Genomic DNA, 22927 nt, shown 5'->3' on the forward strand with positions numbered 1-22927 from the left:
TCGCGTCGTTCTCTTCTGCCTCGTCCTGCGACGCCGCCGCCTGCCGGTCCCTTGTTCTCGCGGCTTCTTTCGCCTCTCGGCGCAACTCCGTCCTCCTTGCGGCGTATCCTGGCCCCTCGAGTCTATCGAGCTCCCCTCGCGCAAGGACCACATTTCTGACTCCCACTCCGATCATTTGCCTCCAAGTCATGTTGTTGCTCAGGTCCACTCTCTCTTCGAACACTCGTGCCTCTACGGATGATGCCGGCGCTGGGGTCCCCTTCGGATGCATCGTGACATCTGACAACTGAATTTCCACTGGTTCGTCCTCCTCTGAGTCATCTTCCCCGTCCTCCTTCCGCTCGGCTCTTCGCTCGGTACGTTCGGTGTGGCTCACCCTCCATGCCGTGAACAGGCGTTTTATCCACCCTATATTCTTCTCTCGTTCCTCTGCCCGTGCCTTGGTCTTGTCGTTGTTTCGCACCCATGTCTGTATGGCAATCGAGGCTGCCTTCCCCACTACCTGTAGTTCACTCGTCACCTCTCCCGCGAGCTCCCTTCTCTTTCTTTCGGGTATGGATCTACACGCCTTCTCCCCGAGTGGTACTACGGGTCTCGAGATTTTCGCCATGGGAGGGAGACGCGTTCGTCGGCGAAAGACAAAACGCACGCGCGGGCAGGGTTCGAACTGTGCGTGGGCTCGGCATGACCGAGACAACACCGATCCCCATGACCGAGACAACACCGATCCCGGTGCTTGGCGTCAATTTTGAGGGCGGCAAGCACGTCGCCGAGGCCGCTTCATCGCCATCCTGCGTTGCCGCCTACAACTGTCAGGTCTCAATGGATGCGCCGTTTGAAGAGGGCCAAGCAGCCCCGGAGCACCTGCGTCAGCTGGGGCGCACGGAGCAACGACTGGGTGTTCTGGACTCACAACTGCAAGAGCAGCTCCGCCCAGTATTCGCTGAGGCGGCTTCAAAGGCGTCCGCTGCAGGCGCGTGGATCGTCGTACAAATCACACGTGGCCGCTCCGCACATGCCTTTTTTCTTGCGGTCGTGGAGCCCTTGCTCGCCGAACTGAAGGCCATTCCGCGCTGTGATGTTCGCACGGGCTACCGCTCTGCCGATCACTCGCTCGCGTTGTCCGAGCCGTTCGTTTTCATCACCGTCGGCATGTTCGGACGCCTTACTCCGGGCGTCTCACCAGGCGTGGTGCACGCGGTGGAAACCACTTTCGTCGTTGACGACGCGTCGACTCCTGCCGAGCCACGGCGAGCTGTGTGCCTTCAGCACGCTACGCATGACGAAGCGCTGAAGCTGCTGCCACCTTGCCGGATGATAAGCTTGCCCGACCACTTTCCGTTTGTGACACCAGAGGAGTACGTGCGAGACAGACTAATCGGGATTGCGTCAGCAGGTTCTGTATAGAGAATAGACACCTCGCAAATGCCGCGCTTGCCCGCACCCCGGCGCCACTTCTCAGTAAGTAATGGGCCGCCGAGAGGCCGTGGGGGGCGGCCTCTTTCGCCATAAAAACTGTTGGGCCCCAACTCGTCGCGCGATCGCTACACGCCAACGCGGCGTGCGTACTAGCCTGGTACCCCTATGCGGAGCGCTCGGAGGGGGGCGCGCTGCGCCCTGCTCTCTACCGCTGCCACCCGTTTGAGCGCGCCCGCGCTCTATACTGTTATACGCAATACGGGACTCGCGACGAACGAAAGGACACTCCCATCAGATCTCAACAAAGCATCGCCCTCTGCAGAGCGTCGCGCGTGCCGCGGCCCTTCTCTTGTTCAGCCTGGATGGCCCGTTGTAGACGCTTCATGCCGAGGTCAAGCGGCTTGCCGGCGGCAGTGGCGGCGTCGGGGTCGCTGAGCACGGCCGCGGCGACCGCGTGATAGATGGCGTTGGCAATGCGCGCAACGTTGAACCCGTGACTCTCTTTCGCGAGCAGGTCGAAGTCAACCAAGCCGGCGCAAGCGGGCGGCAACAGCATGCGCCACAGCCGCCCGCGGGTCGCCTCGTCGGGGAGCTCAAACTGGACGACGGCGCGCATCGCGGCGAGGAGCGTTGGGGCGAGGGCGTGCACGACCGCGTCGTACTTGTCATACGAAGAGCAGCAGAGCAGCACGACTCCCGGATAGCGCGCCGTCTCGTGGAGCAGCAGCTCGAGCAGCTTGGGCTCGGCGCTGCCGCCCTGCAGCCCGCCACCCTCGCCATCGACGCCAGTGATGACGAGGACGGCGTCGGCGAGCCTCGCCTCACGGAAGAGCGAGGCCACGCCGTCGTTCGCCTTGGCGCCTCGCCGCGCCTCGCCGCTAAGCAGCTGCGCCAGATGCACCAGCTTGACCGGCCGTCCGAGCTCAAAGGCGAGCGCCTCGGCAGCGGCGCGCTTGCCGCAGCCGGGCGGGCCCCAGAAGAGCGCCGTGGTGCCGCCACGGGGCGTGTGCACGCTGCGCTCCCCGCCGCCGCTCTCATCGTCGCCCCACAAGCCACCGGCGATCACGAGACGCGCCCTCTCGAGCGCGACGAGCGAGCGGAGCGCCCCGAGCAGCGGCGGCTTCACGACGAGGTCGTCGAGCGACCGGGAAGGGACCAGGCGGCCGTGACCCGCGTCCAGGTCCGCGCCCAGCAGGGCGCCGCGCATTTGCTCGCGACAGCCAGTAATAAGGTCGTCCTGCGTGATCGCGGGATGCCTGGGCTCGCGGCTGATCGCAGCGAGGAGGGCGGCAAGCACCTACAGCACGTCAGAAAGGACGTCAAAAAGCAGCGGTGCGACGGACCCGACCCCACAGCCCGCCCGAGCACCGCGTTCCGGATGTACCCGCCCGTCATCTCGAACTTGGCCGCGATCTCGGCGAGCTCAACGCCGTCGGCGAGAGCAATGCCCTCCGCCCGCGTCAGCCGCCGCCAAATCTGCAGCCGCTGGACGTGATTTGGCGCGGGAAGCTCGAAGACGCAGCGGATGCGGCGGAACATCGCCTCGTCCAAGTCCTGCGGCCGGTTGGTGGCCAGGAAGCACACGCCGTCGAAGCGCTCAATCTCGGTGAGGAGCTCGGTCATCTCTGAGGAGCCCCCGTGGCTGCGCTTGGCGAAGAGCGACTCGCACTCGTCGAAGAAGACGACTGCGCCCTGCAGCTCGGCCTCGCGGAAGATCGACTGCGCCGTCGACGCCGCCGTCCTGGTTGACTGGGCGAGCACCGGAAAGTTGACCAGCAGCACCTTCTTGCCCATCTGCCGCGCCACCGCGTTGGCCGTCATCGTCTTGCCGCTCCCACTCGGCCCGCAGAGCAGCAGCACGAGCCCGTCGGGCTGCGGGATGTCCTTGGAGAGGCCGACCCGCTTATTGTATGCCTTGAGCTGCCCGTGGCTGGTCAGCATCCGGAGCAACTTGGTGCGCACCGCCTCGGGCAGCACCACGTCGCCGAGCTCGACGCTCGGCGAGTAGAGGCTCGCGCTCTCGGCCACCTCCGTCGACTCGTCCTCGAGGCCGACCAGGCAGTCGAGCACCCTCCTGTCGAGCTTGACCAGCATGTCGGTCAGGTCGTCGCGGCTTTGGTAGCGGTCGTTGTTCAGGCGGATCAGCCCCTTCTTCACCAGCCTCGCGCTCTTGTAAAAGTAGACCCGCTTCGAGACCTGCGCGCAAGAGGCAAGGAGCGCGTGGCGAAGGCGTGTGGTGGCCATGAGCACGCGCTCCGTAGAGCGCGCCTGCTCGTGGAACGACATCGTGAAGACCTGCAGGATGCGGCCGACGGAGAGCCGGTCGCTGTCGTACGCGTGCGAGCCAGAGGTCTGAGCCAGCAACTGCTTGACGACCGGCGAGATGGTGTAGCCGCACGTGATGAGCAGCACACTCTTCTCAAAGCCGTCGAGCTGCAGGCTCGCGCAGAGCGCCTCGAGTCGCGGCACACCGAGCTTGCCCGCGCACGCGAGCCGTGCGCTGATCCGCGCCTCGCTGATGCGCAGCTTCGCCTACGGTCGGCACCGACGCGTCCGGCAGGAGGAGAGCTGCAGAGGAGCCGGACGGCCTCCCGCCTGCAGCTCGGCCAGATTGACCTTCTTGCTCTTGCCCTCCCACGGCGCGGGGGTGTCGTCGACCTCGGCCTGCTTGACGCGTCGCTTCTGCACCTCCGCCGCCACCTGGATGCGCTGCACGAGCGTGGCGAACTGGTCGTCGAGGTACTCCAGCTCCTGAGAGGGCGCGCGACGACAGCGGCCAAGTCAGAGCTCTGGCACCGCAGCCGCGCTGCCGACGCGCCGAGAGGCAAGCGCCGAATCGTAGCCGCGAAGCTCGTCCCCCGCAGCGGCCACCGCGGCGGCTGCCCCGTCGGCCACCGCCTCCGCCTCTGCAGCCGCAAACGTCCGCGAGCCGGCCGCCGCTCGCGCAAGCACCGCCGCGAGATCGGCGTCCGCGTCGGGATCGGCCCGCTCCTCCTCAACGGCCTGGTCTCCCGCCACCGCCGCTTCAGCCGCTTCCGCTTCCGCCGCCGCTTCCGCTTTCGCTTCTGCTTCCGTCGCCACCGCCGCCGCCGCCGCCGCCGCCGCCGCCGCCGCCGCCGCCGCCCCGTGCTGCTCGCTCGCGGCGGTCCCTCCGGGCAGCGGCTGCGGCTCGGCGGGCGGAGCGCCCTCGAGGCTGTCGAGGGCCATCAGCAGCTTCGTGCCGCTCAGCTTGAGGCGCAGCCGGTCCAGCTTCACCTGTAGGGCAGCACTCGGCTGAGGGCTCGAGGCGCGAGACCTGCCCTCGGCGGAGAGCGCGGCCACCCGCTTGGCCTCGGCTCGGGTCCTGGCCGCCGCAGCCTCGCCCTCGACGCCGCCCGTACTGCCGGGCACGAGGTACGGCCGCCGGTACGAGTCCGGCCTCGCCTCTGCGCGCAGACCGTTGACGATGGCGTCGCACGCCTCGAAGGAGAGCGAGGCGGTCTGGCGGGAGGAGTAGTCCTCGTCGACGTGAATGATGCCCTCCTTGATGTGTGGCCGCTCCTCGTCGTAAAAGGCGGCGAGTTCGAGGGAGCTGGCGTCGCAGAGCAGCGCCGGAAGCAGCGCCTGGTCGGCCTCGAAGCTGTCCGACCCGAGGCAGCCGCTGAAGAGAGCGGTGCGGTGGCTGCGTTGCAACACGAGCAGAGTCAGCGCGACGGCCTCCTTCTCGCTGAGCGCGTATGCGGCCGCCACCGACAGCACGCGAGGCGGTGGCGATGTGAGCTCCAGCCGCGCAACGCATGTGGCGGCGTGCGATCGCTGCATCTCCTTGATCGCCGCAACGCGTGCGGCGGTCTCGCCGGGAGTGCACTCCGGCGAAGCCGCCGCCGCCGGCGATTTCTCCTTGTGCGGCGGGCTGCGGCCGCAACCTACGACCTGTGTGCGCAGACTGCTTAGCGCCTGCACGTACAGGCTCTGCAGCGTGAAGTGGAGCTCGGCGGCAAGCAGGTGCTCGCGGTCGTCGTCGAACGGCTCGTCCGCTCGACGGGATAGCACAGCCTCAAAGCACGGCTCCGTGTGAAGGAGGTGGAGCAGAGGGTCGCCCTCTGTCATCGGCACCTTTCGATTCTCAGGAGAGCAGAGGGTCGGCCTCTGCATCGTGTCGAAAGCGTCGAGGGCGGCGTCTTTCTTCTTTTATGTTTTTACTTGGGGACTACTGGCCCCTTCCGAACGTTTCTTTTTTCCACACATCACCAATAGGTAGGTAGGTCCGGCTTTGACCGCCCCAGACCCTGAAACAGGTAGGTACCCCCGATTTTCGTCTTTTTTCGCTTCGCTGCGCGGCCTAGGGGTAGGTAGGTAGGTAGGGCGTTTTGGTGCGAGTCATGCGTCAGACCCCCTATCTGGCTAGGAGCCGGAACCCAGGCACACACACATGCACGGCCTACGGGCCCTCGCACGACACCGGCACTCGCTTGCCCACGCCGATCGAATCGTGCTGCGCGACCTCGTCTTCCGAGGGCGGCACGGCGTCCTCGCCGCCGAACGCGAGCTGGGTCAGCGGTTCGAGGTGGATATCGTCATGCAGACGGATCACGAGGCCGCAGCCGCGAGTGACCACATCGACGACACTGTGAGCTACGTCGGCGTGTACGACCAGGTGCGCTCCGTTGTCGAGGGCCCGCCGAGGGCGCTGATAGAAACGGTGGCGGTCGAGGTCGCGCGCGAGGTGCTGTCGGGCAACGCACGCGTGGACGAGGTGACGGTGGTCTTGCGCAAGCCGCAGGTTCCTATCAATGGTATCCTTGCCTACGCCAGCGTTGAAGTGAGTCGCGACCGAGAGTGGCTTGAGTCGCTCAGACGAGCCTAACAAGCCATCGCATGCAGATCTAGCGCTGAATGTCTCGCCGCTCACGGTACGGCGCCAAAAAAGTGCGCCCGTCAACATAAAGGACTGAGCGGAGCTCCTCTATAGAGAAAGGTACGCAGCAGGACCCACAGTAACAGTAAGCGACACGAGCACAGAATCAAAATCTACATTCTCCTCGCCGGGGCGCCGTGTTAAAGTAAACAAACCCCTCTCTCACCAACGCGAAAGACGGCGCGGTTAACGCGAACGATTGCGCGGCGACTTATGGAATGTCGATGCGCGCGGCGCCGGCGGCATCCGCTGATGTGGAGCGCGGGTCGCTAGCTAACATGAACCGTGTGGCTCGCTCCAGCAATTGGTGTGGCAAATCTCTGGGCTCTGCGGCGTAGCCCAGTGTACTCTCGGTCTCGCAAGAGCCTCTTACACAAAGGCTCCACTGGCGACATCGTTGCTGCTGCCCTCGTAGAGAGTAATGACGGCGTCCTCCATTGTGTTTGTTCGCAAGAGGAGCACCGCGGGGTCGTCAAAGACGTCCACCACGCTTGAGGGCCATCGCACCTCGACTCGAAGCGGCACGCCCGTCTCGCCGAGGCCGAAGATCAGGCGGTGGTCAGCGCTGCCCCATGGGCTGGCGGTGCCGCTCGACGCGCCGTTGAGCTCCCGGAACTGCTGCTGCGGCTGGGCCTCCGCAAAGGCGCTCCACGTGAGCACTACCGTGGCCCCAATCCCGTATTGGTTGCTCGAGACTCCCTTGAGCTTAAACGCGATGTATGAATTACCGTTCGCAACGCTCTCGTAGATGCGGCATTTCAAACCGCACGGCAGCAGATCCATGTGGCCATCGTTGTTGAGGTCAAATGTGGTGATGCCAAAGTAGGTCGACCCACCGAATGCGTAGTTCCACGCGCACATCGGATCGAGGTGGAAGACTGCGATGTCCGTGCGCACGGAGCAGCTCGTAAGCGGCGCGAACGAGAGGAACGGTCGCTCTCCGACATGAGGCGCGTTGCACTTGCCAGTGCTGCCCTGGCCTTCTGTCTGCCCGCCCAATGGGTGGCAGGTGCCTCTGCTGCTGTGGCATGCCTCACGGCTGCGACTGGCCGGCGCCTCGGCGCGTCAGCTCGGCTCGGCGTAACGATCGTGGCCAGCGCAACTCGCCTGGACTCAACGCTCAGCCAGGAGCTCCCGCACGCGCTCGCTGGCGCGAGTCATGGCGCATGCAACGCGCAGCAATGCTCGCCTCGCCTCGCGCAAGTGCGACCGTCCTCGCAGCCGACAGTCCACCGCCTGCTAAAGAAGCACAGCGACGAATGGCACCGGCGACGCATGGCAGGCTGGTCATGACGCAGTCATAGGGTGTTGTGTGCCGTCAGAGTGACTCTCTGTGTCAGGGATAGTCAAGGCCGTCCATCAGAGCTCCAGTAAGCTCGGAGACACCCCATTAGCGCGGCTCGACCTCTTAGAGTCACTGCCTTCCCGGCGGGTTTGCTGTAGAGCCTCTACAACAAACTCTACATACAGCAAAATCGCGCTCTACATCGCTCTTCAGGCGACTCACATCGTCCCGCGCCGGATGTAGAGCTCTACAGCTCTACAGCGCTCCAGAGCGCTCTACATCTCTACAGCTCTACATACACACTTGTTATGACCCCCCCCCATGAGCACACCAGCGAGGGAGGGCGAGACGATCGAGGGGTCCCGAACCATGCGGAATCGACCCTATCCAGTGCTCAAGTGCTCATACACACTACAGCGCTCTCTACACTCTACATACATCCTCTACAGAGCGAGTGACGGATAAAGTCGTGTGAAAGAGCTGTGAAAGCGAAAGTATCGAAATTAATTGCCCGCCGCAGGCGAAGAAAATTTTCAGGGTTTTTGGTCCCCCGAGGGTGAAGCTGTGGTACCGTCCAGCCGACACAGCGACGACACGCTGGCCTGCCAAGGCCTCGACCTTCTTCGGCTGCAGCTGCCGATGCAAGTCGCCGTGGCCCAGCTTGCCCCAGAATGCACGGCCCCAGCTCCAAACGGCGCCGCCGGCGGTGATGGCGAGGCTGTGGGTCCTTCCAGCCGACACAGCGACGACACGCTGGTCAGCCAAGGCCTCAACCTTCTTGGGCAGCAGCTGGTGCTGCTCGTCGCCGTGGCCCAACCTACGCCAAAGAAGTCGAAGATTTCGGCGGGCGCCCGACGCGGTATGGAGCACGCGCGCTGCCCGGCATGCCTGCAGCATCCAAACGAGACGCACGGCGTCGCTCAGCCGTGTCCACGCGGCTTCGCTCCTGTCCTAACCGGCGCCATCTGGGCGGCTGCTGCGGAGCTGCTGCCGGCGGTGCGGCAACTGGCCGACAGATACAACGCTCAGGGCACCCGCCGGCGATTCACTGGAAAGGAACGAAGGCGCCGCTGTCGGCGATTCACCGCCGCTCGTTCCCGTCTCTCAAGCTGGCTACACCGTCCATGGACGAGGGAGACGTCGCCTCCTCTTTCGTCCCGGGCACTGTTCGCGCCGGAAGGCACCGTACACTGCGAAGTACATTAGCCTTCATCCCTCCTACCGCCGGCCGGGAGTGCAGCCTTCGCCATCGCTGAGTGAGATTATCCTCGACTTTGGCACCTGCGAAGTAATGAACAACATGCAGTACGTCATATGCAATGGCGCTATGACAGCCCTGAGATGGGCGTCCTCGACGCAGACGAGGCTGAGCTCATCTGCATGGCGCAGATCGCCGACTTTCTCTCTCTCCCTGCGCGAGTGGTTGCGCCACCGTGGATGAGGCATATGGGCTGGGCAGGGGAGTTGGTAGAGGAGGTTGACTGAGGGCGCGAGGCCGCCAATCGTCACAGTCTGCTGCTGACTGTCGGTCGCTGACTGGTTGCGCATCGCGCTGGCCGCGCAGCGGCCTTTAGAAAATTTTGGCCGCAGGCCTAGGTTTTGAAAGATCAAGAGAATAAGCGCGGGTGAGGCTTTGAGAAGCTGCCGTTTGCGGCTTCCTAAGTCAACTTTTCGAGAGGAACGTTTTGGCTAAGCTAGAACTTCTCCAAAATCGCGCGATCATCGAGTTTTGAGTCAATAATTATGAAAGGAAAGGGAGAGGGAGAGTTCTAGCTTAGCCAATCGATTCAGCGTGCTCTGAAACGCCCAAAACCGTCGAGTTTTTCGCCGTGGTCCAAATAGAGAGCTTAATATTTTCTTGGCCACGGCCACGATTACCCGCCCGTCACTCGCTCTACACCCTCCCTCAGAACACGAAACGCTCGAATTTGGCGTTCCGTGCTCCGCTTCAGCCTTCTATTGAAGATCCCTCACACCAAGATCGTGCAGGGCGGGGACACACGTCCCTAAATCCCATCTCGTCTCAGAGTTTGACCGTTTTCTTTCTTTATTTATTCAGCCTTCTAGTCCCCCATCGGGAGGACGACCCCGGCTAGTCGCCGACCACACCCACAAAGAACCCTGCACAAAGACCGCAGGGCGGGGACCTGTCCCTTTTTACCCATCTCCTAGGGTAGCCCTGCTTTTGGCCCCACGCGTTCATGATGAAAAGAGTTCTCGGCAATAAAAAAAGGGGGCGGAAGTGCTCAGTGCGGTAGATGGTCAGCTCGAGGCGCGTGAGCCGGACTTGTGAGCCGGACCACCCCCTCTTGAAACCTGCGTTGTTGAGCCAGGACTCAACATACTCGGGCTGAGGGCCCAACTTGAGAATCGTGCTTTTTGGGTTGGGTTGGGTTGTGGTTGGGTTGGGTTGTTCCGCGTGAGGTTGGGTCGTCGGCGCGAAGGGTGAGGTCTCGACCGCCGCCGCTTAGCTCATAAAAAAAAAGCGCTTTGAGTGGAGCGTGCAGCCGCGTCGTGTAGCGAGCAACAGCAGACATGTGAGGCCCCCGAAACGCGCCCCCGAAACCCACTACACCGCGCGCGGGCCACTCCCACCCTCTCCTGCCCACGCGCGCGGCGTGATCCTGCGCGCAGGGCACACATCTCTATGGGCGATGTCGACCTGCTGTTCCCGCCGGCTGAGCTGGAGAAGCGGCGGCACAAGCTCAAGCGGCTTGTGCAGTCTCCGAACTCCTTCTTCATGGACGTCAAGTGCCCGGGCTGCTTCTCCATGTGAGGCCGCCCCTCGCCCTCCGCGCTGTTGGGGCCATGCTGCGGCGCGAGCGCAGAGACGCTCGGGCGCAGACTCACGCAGAGGATGATGGGCGCGTGCGCAGCGCGCAGCCGTCGCCGAGCCCCGCCGCACTCGCCGTCGCGATCGCCGTGCTCACCCCCCCCCCCCCCCTCACCCCCCTTCCCTCTCCCCGCCGCAGTACCACTGTCTTCAGCCACGCGCAGACGGTTGTGATCTGCGGTGGCTGCTCAACGGTGCTGTGCCAGCCGACGGGCGGCAAGGCGCGGCTGACGGAGGGCTGCTCCTTCAGAAAGAAGGTTGAGTGAGGCGGCTTGCGTGCGCCGCTGCTTACACGGATTGGGTGGGATTTGATGCGGCATTTCGGCACGGGGGGGGGGCAGCCAGGGGGTGTCCGAGGGGGGAGGAGGTGAGGGGGAATGGGAGGGAGGGTGGCAATCTGCCGGCGTGCTGCGGGCTTCAGCGGCACAGGCCACACCGCTGAGCGGCCGCCGTGCTCTCGTTCGCTCCACTTCCAACCCGCTGCCCCGCTAGAGAGACCTACACCACGGCGCCCTGGACACCCTGGACCTTGCTCTCCTGCTTACACCACCTCCTGCCAGCCCCCGTGCTCGCCACAGCCACCCGTTCCCGCTATAATTGCTGTCAAAACAAGTCAAATGTACCCCGCAGCGCGGGGGCCGGCAGCGTGTGCCGCCCCCATATCGCATCAGTATCGCATATGCCGGTGGGACCCGGCCGTCCACCGGCGCGTCACTAGCTTGAAACTAGATCATACTCTCAACACTCAAGAGGGCGCGACGACATTCATGGAGGGTGGGGGGTGGTACAACCTACAACTCTCAGCCCAAAAGCCCCGAAGGACAGCGGAGGGAGAGGAGAGCGCTAAGCCCGCCTCCCGTATCCCACACGGCGACACGGCTCCACCTCTCCAGGCACAGCCCGACGCGCGGGGCGGTGGGACTCGCCGCCAGACGCTCGGTCGCTGCGAGGCGACGCGCACGCGTTCATCCGGGCCGGAGGGACGGCGGCGGAGGCGCGGCGGCGGTGGCGGCGGCGGCGGCGCGAGTGTTGCGAGGGCGTCGGCGAGCGGCAGTAGCACCCACGCGTCAGCGGCGGCATACTCGATCTGCGCGTCCGAGAGCGGGCGGGCCGCCCAGTCGGAGAGCGTGAGAGACTTGTCGAGCGCAGAGCCGAGGAGCTGCGCGACCAGAGACTTTAGCCCCGGCTGGCGGCGCGAGACGCCGTAGCCCGCCGCGGACGCCTCGCTCTGCAAGTCGCGCGGCGCGATCTCGCCCCTGCTCCTACCGGCAAGCCAGCCCGAGCGCTCCAGCTGCGCCAAGTCCCCCTTGCACGCAAAGCCGAGGACCTGCACGCCCTCGGCGCACAAGGCTCGGTCGAGCGCCCGCCGAAATCGTGCCGCCGCGGCGTGGTCGGCGCCGATGGCGAGGAGATCGACGACAAACACCTCCGATCGCGTCGCGAGCTGCAGCAGCGAAGGGCCCAAGCCGGCGGCTGGCAGTGCCGGGCAGCCATCATAGAGCGAGGCCGGCCGCCACTCGGTGTCGAAGCCAAGCTCGCCGCCATCCGCCTCGAGCGCCTCGAAGGCACCCGCCAGCCGTGTGACGCCATCGGCTCCGTCCACAAAATGACACGCGACGGCTTGAGGCAGGGAGAATGCCGGCAGCCCGTTGGTGTTGGAAGAACCTGCCGCGGCTCGAGCTTGCAAGATTTTAAGCCGATCGTCGTCTCCGAGCGCCAGGCTCACCGTCGCGCGGCCAGCGGGAGGACTAGCGAGCCAGCGAGCCAGGAGAATTTGCACACACATACCCGAGAGACTCAGACAAATCCCAGGCGAGCGTCGAGCGGCTGCGCCTACTCTTCAGTGTACCGGGCAGGAAGCCGCCGGATAGAACTGGGCGTCGCCCGGGCGGGGCCGGGTTGGGCCCGGCAGGGCACCGGCGGGCCCCCGCCGGGTCAAAAGTGGCCGCTCCGCTTTTGCCGGAATGCTTCTCCTCGCCGGGCCCGCCTCGCGCAAAAGGACGGGCCCGGCAAACCTCCTGCCCGGGCCCGGCATTGAGTGAGCGGGCCGGTCGATGTGCCGCAGACGGGCCCGGGCAGGACGGTTTGCCGGGCGCGGTTTTCTCCTCGCCGGGCCCGCCTCGCTCCTCGGCCTGCTGATTTGGGCGCTTCGGCCCGGGAGTGGCAAGCCGGGCCCGGCAAAGCGCGCGGGCCGGGCCCGGGAGGGGCAAGCCGGGCCCGGCAGGGGCCCGAGCCGGGCCCGGCCTGGCCCGGCGCCCCACTTTGCAAATCGACCTGTTTCCCATCCAATATCTCACACTCGGCCGCGGAGGCCCAACTGAGAGCGGGGGGGGCCGGGGGAGGGGGTCCCTACTGGTCGTGCCCACCCCTCGCACGACCCCGGGCGAAAGCGGGGGACCCCGCAGCAGCCAAGCCGCCCCACTTACATCCGGCGGCTTCCTATGTAGCTCTTACGTGTTACGAACGAAGGGCGCTTGGTTGGGTCTAAATTTAGTGCGTGTGAATGAACTTTAGTGATAGTTTAGTGCGCTATCTAGTGTGTGTTCGAGTGCGTGTGCAGTGCGTCTTCAGCGCGAATTTAGCACATATTTAGAATTTAGCACATATTTAGCACATATTTAACAAACAACTCATATTTAGCACATATTACATATTTAGCACATATTTAGAGAGAGATATTTAGTGTGTTTTAAACCAATTTAGCGCCACATTTAGTTCACTTTAGGTGCGGGCAGCTGCAGTACATTTAGTGTGGGTCCCGCATCTTTAGTGCGGGCACGCATCTTTAGCACGGCTTCCCGGCCACACCACAGCTAGCCAGGGCCGCGTGCTTTGCTCCTTGGCTGCCAAGAATGCACCACAGGAGATGCCTGGCCCCTGCGCCCTCATGACGCAAAGGCAGGCTCCCAGTGAGGCTAGATATGCAGCCCTCCAGAGCAAGATCTCCCGACTGAGCACAGGCACAGCACCGATTCCCGAGAGGAGGACCAGCACAGTTGAATGCGCCACCGCAAGCACCACCTCCGACCGCACAACCCATGCTGTGCCGTGACCACCAGCTGTAATAGAGTAGAGGTGAGGGTCGGTCTTGGAATTTCAAAACCAATGTTGAACCAAAGGATGAAGCTTGAAGGATCCAAACCACGATGACAGAAACGGCCAAATGGCCATGATCCATGTAGTCACCGCAAGGCGCAAGCAGCATACGCGTGTACTCGTAGCATGTTGGATCCAGCCCCAGCCATGCACCTCCTCCTAAGTGCAATGGCAAATACACCGAGGAAGAAAATGCTCCAATAGCTCGATGCTTTTCCACTTCCGGCAAACGTTTTGCCGCTCGGCGGGCCCGGAGAAGCAGCCCGGAAAGCACCGGAGGCTGATATTCAGCTGAAAAACCTTCGTTCGGTTGGGGATGGGACGGGGAACTTTTGCGAGTGGGCAGGGAACTGCAGGGGGAGAGGGGGAGGGAGGCCCAGCGAGGGGCTGCGGCTGGATCCTACTGGTACTGCGCGGCTGGACTAAAGACGCACTAAACCTCGCTAAATCTGGATGTAAAGGCGCAGTGAACTCGCGCTAAATTTGCGCTGAATTCGCGCTAAATTTGCGCTAAAGTTGAGTGAGTGTTAGAGTTGTTTCGTATTGCTAAAAATCTCCCTCTCTAAAGTTGTGCATTCGCGCTAAATTCGCGCTAAAGTGCACTAAAGATGCAGTAGACAAACACTTCTCACCTAAATTTAGAATCAGGCGCCTTTGTTTTTCTGGTCCGTGATTTTTTATTTTTCTTTTTTGTTCGCGGCGACTTGGCAAGAACGTCTCTCGGCCGCGAATCTCGGCCGCGAAACTGGTGTAGAAGCAGCAGTTAGCCGGCGCAATGAGTGTGCTTGGTGCAGAGCAGGGGCTTGAACGGATCGACGCAGACGTCCTCTCGCTCGTGCTGGCCGGACTCCCGCCTCACGACCTGCTGAGGAGCGTTCCAACGTGCTCGTGGTGGGCGGCAGCGGCGACGGCCGACGCACAGTGGACGCCGCGTTGCGAGGCGCTCTGGCGCGACAAGCTGCACACCGAACGGTGGCGTGATGGAGCCGTGCGGCGAATCGAGGCGTACTTCTCCTCGCTTGCGGACGCGTTGCGAGTGGAGATCACCGTGGCTGAGCTCGAGAGGTTCACGTGGTCGGCCAGGGTCAAGCAGTCCTCGGGGCTGGCGTGGCAATGCCCCTGGTGGCAAGGCCACGAGCCAGGCACGCGGAGATACACTGCGGCGGCCGGGCAGGGACAAGGCGTCTACGCCTCGTCAGAGCGCGGCCAGGGAGAGTGGAGCCTGGCGGTCGCCGATTGCGACGTGGACAGCGACGTCAAGGCGGAGTACCACGGCCATTCTGTGCTGCGCACGCGGCGCGGCGGTCGCTCGTACCCGCCACACGTCGCCACTCGCACCGCCAGCTGGGGCTGGCTGCTCCAGTCCCGCACCGGCCTCTCCGCCAGCTTCCCTCTCCCTGCACGCGGGGAGGACCTGTCGCTCGAGGACGGCGGCGCGCTGGAGCTCGACCCATCGAGCAGAAGCGGGGGAGAGACCGGCAACTACCCGCCAGAGCTCGCCGCCATGCTAGCCGCCATGCTCAGCCTCACAGCTGAAGCCCACCAGCCGGGAGCCGACGGCACGTGATGCCTCCTCGATATTCCCGCTTGCTTGGAAAAAAGAAAGACGGGTGGCCGGCCTATTTTTTTTCTGTGCCACGCCCGATGGAGCGAACCACGCGCTGGAGAGGCCCTCCGCTCGTCTACTTGGCAGTTGGCTTCGGGTTGGGGCTGCTCATCTCCGCCGCGAGTCGGTCGAGGGGTGGGCAGCCCATCGCCACCACCGTCGAGCGCCAAGCTCCAGTGACAGTCGGCAAGCGGCCTGTTCCGATCGGATCGCGGCGCCCTGCAGCGTCAGCCACCACGCCTCACAGTCGAGAAGAGCCGCGTTCAGACTTGTGGCGCACCTATACCAGCTCGCCTCTTGCAGTCGGATCGCCGCCACCGCCGCCGCCAAGGCGCTCGCCGCCACCTCCCAGAGCCTCGGCACTGAAAGCTCTCTGGCGGCCGTCGAGTCCGCTCAGCGAGGCGGAGGCGGCGTCCTTTGCGCCCGCGCTGCGTCCGCTGCTTCGCCGCCCGGCGCGGCGCCTTCGCCGCAGGTCCGACTTGTTCGGGCCTTTGCCTGTGCTTGACACGCCCGCATCGTTTGGCCTGCCTACCGGTGGTGACAGCGGTGGCGGCGGCGGCACCGCCGTCGCCGCTGGCGGCTCCGCTCTTCGCTGCGAGGACGGCCACGGTGCGTTCGACGTGTACACTGGCGGCTGCCTCTGCCGGACCGGCTGGAGAGGTCCGACCTGCGCCGAGGCGGACCCGCAGACGTGCAACGACCCACGGACCGCTGGCGTCAAGCCGGGAAGGTGCACGCACCCGTCCGGGTGCGGTCCCGGGTGCGCATGCTCTCGCGGGACCGAGTACTCGCACATGCTCTCGCGCTGCGCCGCCAGCTGCGACCTGGAGTCCAACCGCTGCCTCTGCGGGTCGCGCGCGCGCTACCCGCGCCGTCAGATGAACTTGTGCGAGTGGCGGGGCATCGAGAAGGCGCTGGCGTCGAGCTGGCTCGCGACGCACGCCACGCCGCGCCACCGTGACGTGTGCACGACTCCTCGTCCCTAGGCGCTGGAGTGGAAGGACCCGGGGTGGGCGCACTACCGCATCACCGAGCCGTGGAGGCTGTGGGGCAGCCCCAACTCGACGCCACCAGACCTGGCGGCCGCCCTCGGCCCCGCTGAGCTGCACCGGATGTGGGCGACCGCGCCGCCCCATTCCGCGACCCGCGCGTACTGCGACATCGACGAGGCGGCGCTCGCTCGCGGCGTGGCGCCCCTCTTCAGCTGCGGCTGCTACGAGGACGCCACCGGCGCCGCCTGCGAGCTGCCCGTCCGCTCCGTCTGTCTGAACCAGTGCAACGCGCCGCAAGGCGTGTGCGTGCGCGGCTGGTGCCGCTGCGCCGCTGGCTTCGGTGGCGCCGACTGCTCGATCGCCCTGCCCGCTCTCGCCGCGCCGCGGGAGGTCGACGGCGGCAGCAGCGCCGCTGGAGGCGCGGGCGAGGGCCGGGGGCGGCTGCGCCCCTCCGTGTTTGTGTACGATCTTCCGTCTGAGTTCAACAGCTGGACTGCGGAGACGCGGATGACGGCGTCCGACTGCGTGTACCGGAGGTACAAGGAGGGGAACGAGACGGTGTGGGAGAACTATGCCTTTGGGCTCGAGCTCGCGCTCCACGAGGCGCCGCCTCGCCCCTCGCCGCCTCTCCCCTCGCCGCCTCTCCCCTCGCCGCCTCTCCCCTCGCCGCCTCTCCCCTCGCCGCCTCGCCCCTCGCCGCCTCTCCCCTCGCCACACAACAGGCTCTCTCCGTGACGTCTCCACGACGCGTCCCTGCCACGTGCATGACGAGTCCTTTGCAGGCGCCCCTCGCCTCGCCGCACTGGCGCAACACTTAAACAAGAGCACACTCTGTCACAGGCGCTGCTCGTTTCGCCGCACCGCACCCTCAACCCGCGCGACGCCGACTTCTTCTTCGTGCCGGTCCACGGCGGCTGCTACATCTCGCGCTTCACGCGCCCGACCCCGAGGCGTGCCCCCGCCCCCTGACCCCTCCTCCTCGCCCCTCCTTGCCCCCCCTTCGCTCCACGCGACTGGGTTTCCTCGACCTTTCCTAGACCTTTCCTGGCACCCTCGCGCAGGCACAACCTCTATGTCAAGCCGCGCGGCGGCGCGCCCATCCTCGGCAACGCGCACTACCGCGCCGCGCTGGACTGGGTCCGCTCCCGGCGCCCCTGAGGGGGCTCTCGACGACATCTCGGCCACACCCCGGCCACACCCCGGCTCTAGGTCCGCTCGCGCCACCCCTGGTGGAACGTCTCTGGTGGGGCTGACCACATGTGCCGCTCTTCCCGCACCGGCGAGGGCTCCCCCCCCGGAGACTCGCCCCACCCCCCTTCTCGGAGCCGTCCTGTAGGTTTGCCTTCCCGCACGACGAGGGCTCGTGCGTGGCGCCCATCGAGCTGCGACCGGCGATCTCGCCTCTCCTCCCGACGGCCAAGTGCCAGTCTGCACCTTGTGATCGCCCCCCCCAAGACTCTCGCCCCACAGGCGATCCTCATCTCCTCGTGGGGACGCACGGAGCTGGGCCCGCGCAACTCGACCACCACCATGGGCGAGCACAACTGGTACAACCGGCGCACCTTGCCGCTGATGCGCGCGCCGCTCACCGTCGCACCGGCGCAGTGCGCGCGGGAAGCTGGCGAGCGGCGGCGCGGTTCGCTGTAGGTACGCGTCTTACCGCTGCTTCGAGCCGGGCAAGGACATCGTAATGCCCGTCTTCACCTCCCTCTCGCAGCTCGCCACCTCGCCGTACGTCGCCGAAGGGATGCCACGCGGCGGCGCCGCCGCACGCCCCGCGCCCAAGCGGCGGCTTCTCTTCCACTTCCGCGGCCAGATCCTGAGGCGCACCCCGAAATCTTGCCCGGCATCCCGGCGGATCTCGGCGGATCTCGGCTGATCTCGGCTGATCTCGGCTGACGTCAGGTACGTCCCGACATACTCGTTTGGCATCCGCCAGCAGCTGCTCGGTCTCTACGGCTGCAAGACGGGCGAGGAGCCTGCAAACCCGAACCCGTCCCAGACAGCTTCCGACTCACACCGGCCCGTGGCCATAGGCAAGGAGATCGCCAACCCGAAGGACCTGGTCGGCGTGCCGTGGTGCGGCCCCGACGTGGTCGTGTCGGACCGGCACACCGCACGCCGCCTCGGCGACAGAGGGCGGCCGGATCGGCCCGAGGCCACCCCCGACACGGCCCCCCCGACACGGCAGGCACACCACAAATTACCTCGACGAGATGGCGAACGCCACGTTTTGCGGCGTGTTCCCCGGCAACGGGTGGGGCCACATCGAGTCGCCGCTGCTGCTCGGCTGCATCCCGGTGGTGGTGCAGGTCGGCGGCGTCGCGGGAGGCACCGCCCACGAACTTGTACCCTGTGACGCGACACGTCCCCCGCGCAGGACGGCATCCTCACTGCGTGGGAGGACGTGCTCGATTTCGACTCGTTCGCGCTGCGGCTGCCGCGCGCCAAGCTGCCGCGACTCGCCGAGGAGCTGCGCGCAGTGCCGCCCGAGCGCGTCGCCGCGCTGCAGGCGGGCGGGCGGCGCGTCTGGGAGCGCTTCACTTTCTCCTCGCTCGGGCTCGCCGAGAAGCGGCGCATGTGCGGCGGCACGCACTTCACCGCCGCCGCCGACGGCTGCGTGCCGCGGCTTGGCGCGCCCGGCGGCAAGCATTCGCAGGCTTTCCTGGCCAGTTCGGCGATCACGGGTCAGGACGCGATCGCCACGCTGCTGCAGCTGCTGCGGGCGCGGCTGCTAGAGCGCACCAGCCCCGAGAGAGGGTAGGTGAGGTGCACGAGCTCGATGAGTCGTGTGTATGTGTCGTTCATTATAAAGAGCGTTCGTGGAGTGCCGGATAATTGCGTTCCGATCCCAGGTTAGGACGTCCATATCCAACTCGTTTCCTATATTCGACGTTCTTGCTCATATGCGTTTCCGGGCTCCGATTCGTTTCCGAGATTCGTTTCCAGTTTCCCCTCCCTGTCCCCTGACAAAATCTTTGCCCTCTCCTTTTCTACATACATATTGATATCAACACATTTTTTTGACGTTGGTGTTGAGTCAGTTGCAGGGTGACTTGGAGCACTTGGAGTGCAGTCATCAACCTCACATCCAGGGCCGGGGAGCTGAGAAGCGCACCCAGCGAGCCGGATGATCGGCATCGGGCTACGGGCTAGAGAGCCCTGACCCCTAGCTAGGGGGGGGGTGCGCATTCGCAGGGCAAGGGCCTTAAAGTAAACACGGGTCTCCGAGGGTTAGCTCCGCGCTCCAGGTTTCCCCTAGCAGCAGAACGCCCCCTCTACTCGGAGCTAGTAAACACTCGACACGGACTCGACGCCCATCCACACCCGGCACCTCACCACACCGGACCCCTCTTCGAGGTCTCCCAACTTTCACTCCGGGGCGTCTTCCCCCACCTCTCGGTCCTTCCTCCTGGCCGCATCCCGATAGTTGTGCGACGGGCGCGGGGCCCGGCCTCCCCTCCTAGCCTTTTTCGGCTGCGGCCCCGCCGCCGTCTCGTCTTCTCTGCCTGATCCTGTCGACTCCGCCTCCGGCGATCCCACGCCCGACTCCCCGGGTGAGGGCGGCGGCATCACTCGTCGCCACTCCTCTCCGGGAGGTCGGGCCGGCTCTCCCCGGTCAGCGAGTCGCGCCCGCACCCGTGGCCTCTCTATCGTTCTCGGCTCGCCCTCCCCTTCCTCCTGCTCCTCACTAAACTCGGGAAGGCGCGGTCCCTTTTGTCGTAAGTCACGGCGGTCTATCCAACGCCGCGACGGATCTACCCCTGGTGGGCTCACACGGCCCGGTTCCACTCTCAGAGGCCGAGTCAGCTCGACTCTCACCTCCTCCGAGAGTTGACCCCAAGCCCCCCCCGGGGCCCTCCGGCCACGGCCCTCCGGTTCGCCGGCGGGTCCGTTATCGTATTGCGGCGACTCCCCTCCCCCAGCTCCTCCTCTCGGGTACTCCAGCCTCCGGTGGGGCGGCTCCGGATCCCTCTGATTATTCCGAGTGGGGCCACACGGTGGCGGCTCCGCCGGCGGCGGGGGTGGAGGCGGAGGCGGGGGTGGCGGGCACGGTGGCGGCCCTCGCGGCCAACGCGCCTGGTGTGGAGCCGCTGGGGCGGCCCCACGACCCTGCAGCCGTTCCAGCGGCGGGGGCGGAAGTGGCAGCGTGGGTGGCGGAAACAAAATAAAATATTCTTAGCTTCAAGCCCCCCTCCGAGACTAGGGACAGAACCACACCAGTATAGACCAGAGGGACTGCGCCTCGCCCCCACTTGCCCTGACTGCACAGGATAGCGTGCCCCGATAACGGCGACACATAGTGGGGGACACTGCGCAAGGAGGGGGTGCGAAGGCTCATTGGGGTGCTAGGTGGGACCATGAGGGGGGGTGGGCGGGGTCCTGTGGGGGTGATATGTTGCGCGGCGAATTCGAACCTACCCCCTCGCCGCGCCGATCCTCACGCGGAGGGTAAAACCCTGTGGGACAAAACCCCCCCGCGGTCGGCAGTCTTCAGAGTGGACCCCCCCCTCCCCAGCCTCCCCTGTGCATCTCGCACCCCCCCCCGCTCCCCCATCGGTGACTCGCGAAGGACACGGACACTCGGGGTGAGGGGGGGTCCCCCCGGAGGGGGCTTTGGGGCATTGTTGGGTTGATCGCTCGTGCCGATCTCGGGTCGATCTCGGGTCGATCTCGGGTCGATCTCGGGTCGATCTCGGGTCGATCTCGGGTCGATCTCGGGTCGATCTCGGGTCGATCTCAGGTCGATCTCGGGTCGATCTCGGGTCGATCTCGGGTCGATCTCGGGTCGATCTCGGGTCGATCTCGGGTCGATCTCGGGTCATGCACGTTGTGTTCGCCTCGTGTGATGGTATTGCTGGTTATTTTGTGCTGTTGCGAGGCTCCTCCTGTCCGCGTCGGATACGGCCTTGAGGCTGGTCAGCGCTGCTGTGATCGCGTCTTTGAAGTCTGACGTGAGCCCCGAGACCCCAGTGGTGTCGATCTCGATTATTTGCTCGAATTTTCTTTTGCTCTCCTCCGACACCTCCGCTGTAAGGTCGGTGTATATCCGATGAGTGTGTTGTAGTCTGATTTTTCCCGCGTATCGTATCGCTGCCCTTCGAAAAGATGTTAGGGCTCTGTAGTAGACCTTTTGCCATATAAAGGTGTTTCTCCCTTCGACTCGGTGGTGACTATTGACGCCGGCTCGTGGTCTAGGATTTTTGCGTCTCTCTTTCGGGCGAAGAAGTCGTGGACTCCTGGTTCGTGAACAGCTGAGAGGCCGTCGAGTGTCGGGAGGTATATCTGCGTCGATGCGGGTCGATGTTGTGCTTTTGGTTCCATCTCGGAGGGTGATGTTATGATGCGAGGTGTAGAAGGGGGCGGGTCCGAGCCATTCTCTCGCGACGTCGACTAGTCCGAAGTGCGTCATCACATCGGCAAGTTCGTTTGCCCCTCTGTTGTCGTATGGCGAGGCGGCGTCTGATCTTACGTCCAGCTGGACATCTGGGACGCAGTTGGCGTCGATTCCGAGGACGGTCTGTTTGGTGAGGAAATGTCTCAGCTCTTTTTTGAAGAATTCGGGGCGTCGGCTCCCGTCGGCGTGGGCGTATACCGAGGCTAGTCGTAGGGGGCGGCCGTCTACCATCGCTGGAACCGAGACGCCCCGTCCGTCACTCATTCGTCGCATGTTTTTTTTCATTCTGTCGACTGTGTCGTGATATGTCTCTCCGGGGTGAGACTCTATTTTGTCTTTTGGGATGAGGATGGCTGTGCCTCCCCTTTGGTGCTGGCTGTTGTTTTGCCCGATTGTGTAGAGGGGGACGGCGAAGAGTTCGAACCAGTAGGTGCTCGCCTTGCGTTTGAAGTCTTCGACTTTTCGGATGCCTGTCTCCTGGAGGAATATGGCGGTGATGGGCCGTGCTTTGTGCTCGTCTCGTATGGCTAGGAGTATCTGCTCCCATCTGGGTAGCCCTCCGATGCTTCCGAGATTTTTGGTGATAAATCTGCTCGGGCCCGGGTTGGGTTCGATTCCTTCCTCTGTCAGGTCGCGCTTCCAGGCCTCGGCGAGAGTGTGAGTCGCGCGAGGGGTGGTCTGCTCGGCGTGTGGATCAGATGTGGCCTCGTTGGCGCCTCTAGTTCCGTCGTCGTGGTCGGCGGTGGCGGAGATGGCGGTTGGTGAGGTGGCGGACCGTCTGCTGTCTGTCTGCGTGCTCGCCTGTAAATGCTCCGCGGGTGCGGCGGTCGGCAAATTGGCTTGGGTTTTGCGCTCTGGGTCCCGGGTCGGGCGGGTACGTCTGCGTGGCTCGGCCCGGTTTTTGGTCTCGCGTCGGGAGTTCGTGTTCGAGAGATTTTCAAGGCAGGGGTCCATGAACGATTTCTTTTTCGCACGATGTTTTCTTTTTTCCCGAGACGGTCGCTCTTTACACAAACCTGGCTCGTGGCCTTCAGACGGAGGAGGGACTAGGGGCTCACCGAGTGGTCTCTTTGGATCGTGGGAGCTCGTGCCGCTGTGCTTGCGCGTTGCTTGGGAGGCTTGCGGTCCTGGTGAGGTCACAGGTTGTTGCTGGTTGGGGGTCCTTGTTGTGCACCCTGCCGGGGCTCGTGCCTGAGATGCATTATTGGGCGGGGTTGGCCTTTGGGGCTTTTGGGTCGGGCTTTGGAGGTGGGCGTGGAGGGCGGAGGTGGGCGTGGACGGCGGAGGTGGGCGTGGAGGGCGGAGGTGGGCGTGGAGGGCGGAGGTGGGCGTGGAGGGCGGAGGTGGGCGTGGAGGGCGGAGGTGGGCGTGGAGGGCGGAGGTGGGCGTGGAGGGCGGAGG

At 64.7% G+C, this 22927-nt stretch overlaps 5 protein-coding genes across 5 annotated transcripts; 3 read left to right on the forward strand and 2 right to left on the reverse strand.

Moving 5' to 3' along the window:
* Positions 1-1717: 1717 nt before the first annotated feature.
* EMIHUDRAFT_201334 (hypothetical protein) lies at positions 1718-5553 on the reverse strand (the record flags this gene model as incomplete). The annotated part of the gene is made up of 4 exons (XM_005787690.1): positions 1718-2716; positions 2788-3951; positions 4036-4170; positions 4675-5553. The coding sequence occupies 4 exons, from the start codon at positions 5551-5553 to the stop codon at positions 1718-1720; spliced, it is 3177 nt and encodes a 1058-aa protein (XP_005787747.1).
* Positions 5554-5934: 381 nt separating this feature from the next.
* Positions 5935-6366, forward strand: EMIHUDRAFT_351975 (hypothetical protein). Its single transcript, XM_005787691.1, has one exon. It carries the CDS (start codon positions 5978-5980, stop codon positions 6263-6265), a length of 288 nt encoding a protein of 95 aa, XP_005787748.1. The 5' UTR covers positions 5935-5977; the 3' UTR covers positions 6266-6366.
* A 319-nt stretch (positions 6367-6685) lies between these two features.
* Positions 6686-7177, reverse strand: EMIHUDRAFT_98361 (hypothetical protein; the record flags this gene model as incomplete). The annotated part of the gene is made up of 1 exon (XM_005787692.1): positions 6686-7177. The coding sequence occupies one exon, from the start codon at positions 7175-7177 to the stop codon at positions 6686-6688; it is 492 nt and encodes a 163-aa protein (XP_005787749.1).
* A 3071-nt stretch (positions 7178-10248) lies between these two features.
* EMIHUDRAFT_420900 (hypothetical protein) lies at positions 10249-11039 on the forward strand (the record flags this gene model as incomplete). Its single annotated transcript, XM_005787693.1, has 2 exons — positions 10249-10373; positions 10574-11039. 2 exons carry the CDS (start codon positions 10249-10251, stop codon positions 10698-10700), a joined length of 252 nt encoding a protein of 83 aa, XP_005787750.1. The 3' UTR covers positions 10701-11039.
* A 3266-nt stretch (positions 11040-14305) lies between these two features.
* EMIHUDRAFT_449171 (hypothetical protein) lies at positions 14306-18892 on the forward strand (the record flags this gene model as incomplete). Its single annotated transcript, XM_005787694.1, has 10 exons — positions 14306-15093; positions 15440-15608; positions 15736-16098; positions 16123-16686; positions 16969-17031; positions 17209-17265; positions 17599-17764; positions 18165-18207; positions 18320-18440; positions 18509-18892. 10 exons carry the CDS (start codon positions 14306-14308, stop codon positions 18890-18892), a joined length of 2718 nt encoding a protein of 905 aa, XP_005787751.1.
* Between the last annotated feature and the right edge of the window lie 4035 nt (positions 18893-22927).

Source organism: Emiliania huxleyi (assembly GCF_000372725.1).
Source record: "Emiliania huxleyi CCMP1516 chromosome Unknown EMIHUscaffold_14, whole genome shotgun sequence".
In the NCBI taxonomy this organism is placed as follows: Eukaryota; Haptophyta; order Isochrysidales; family Noelaerhabdaceae; genus Emiliania; species Emiliania huxleyi.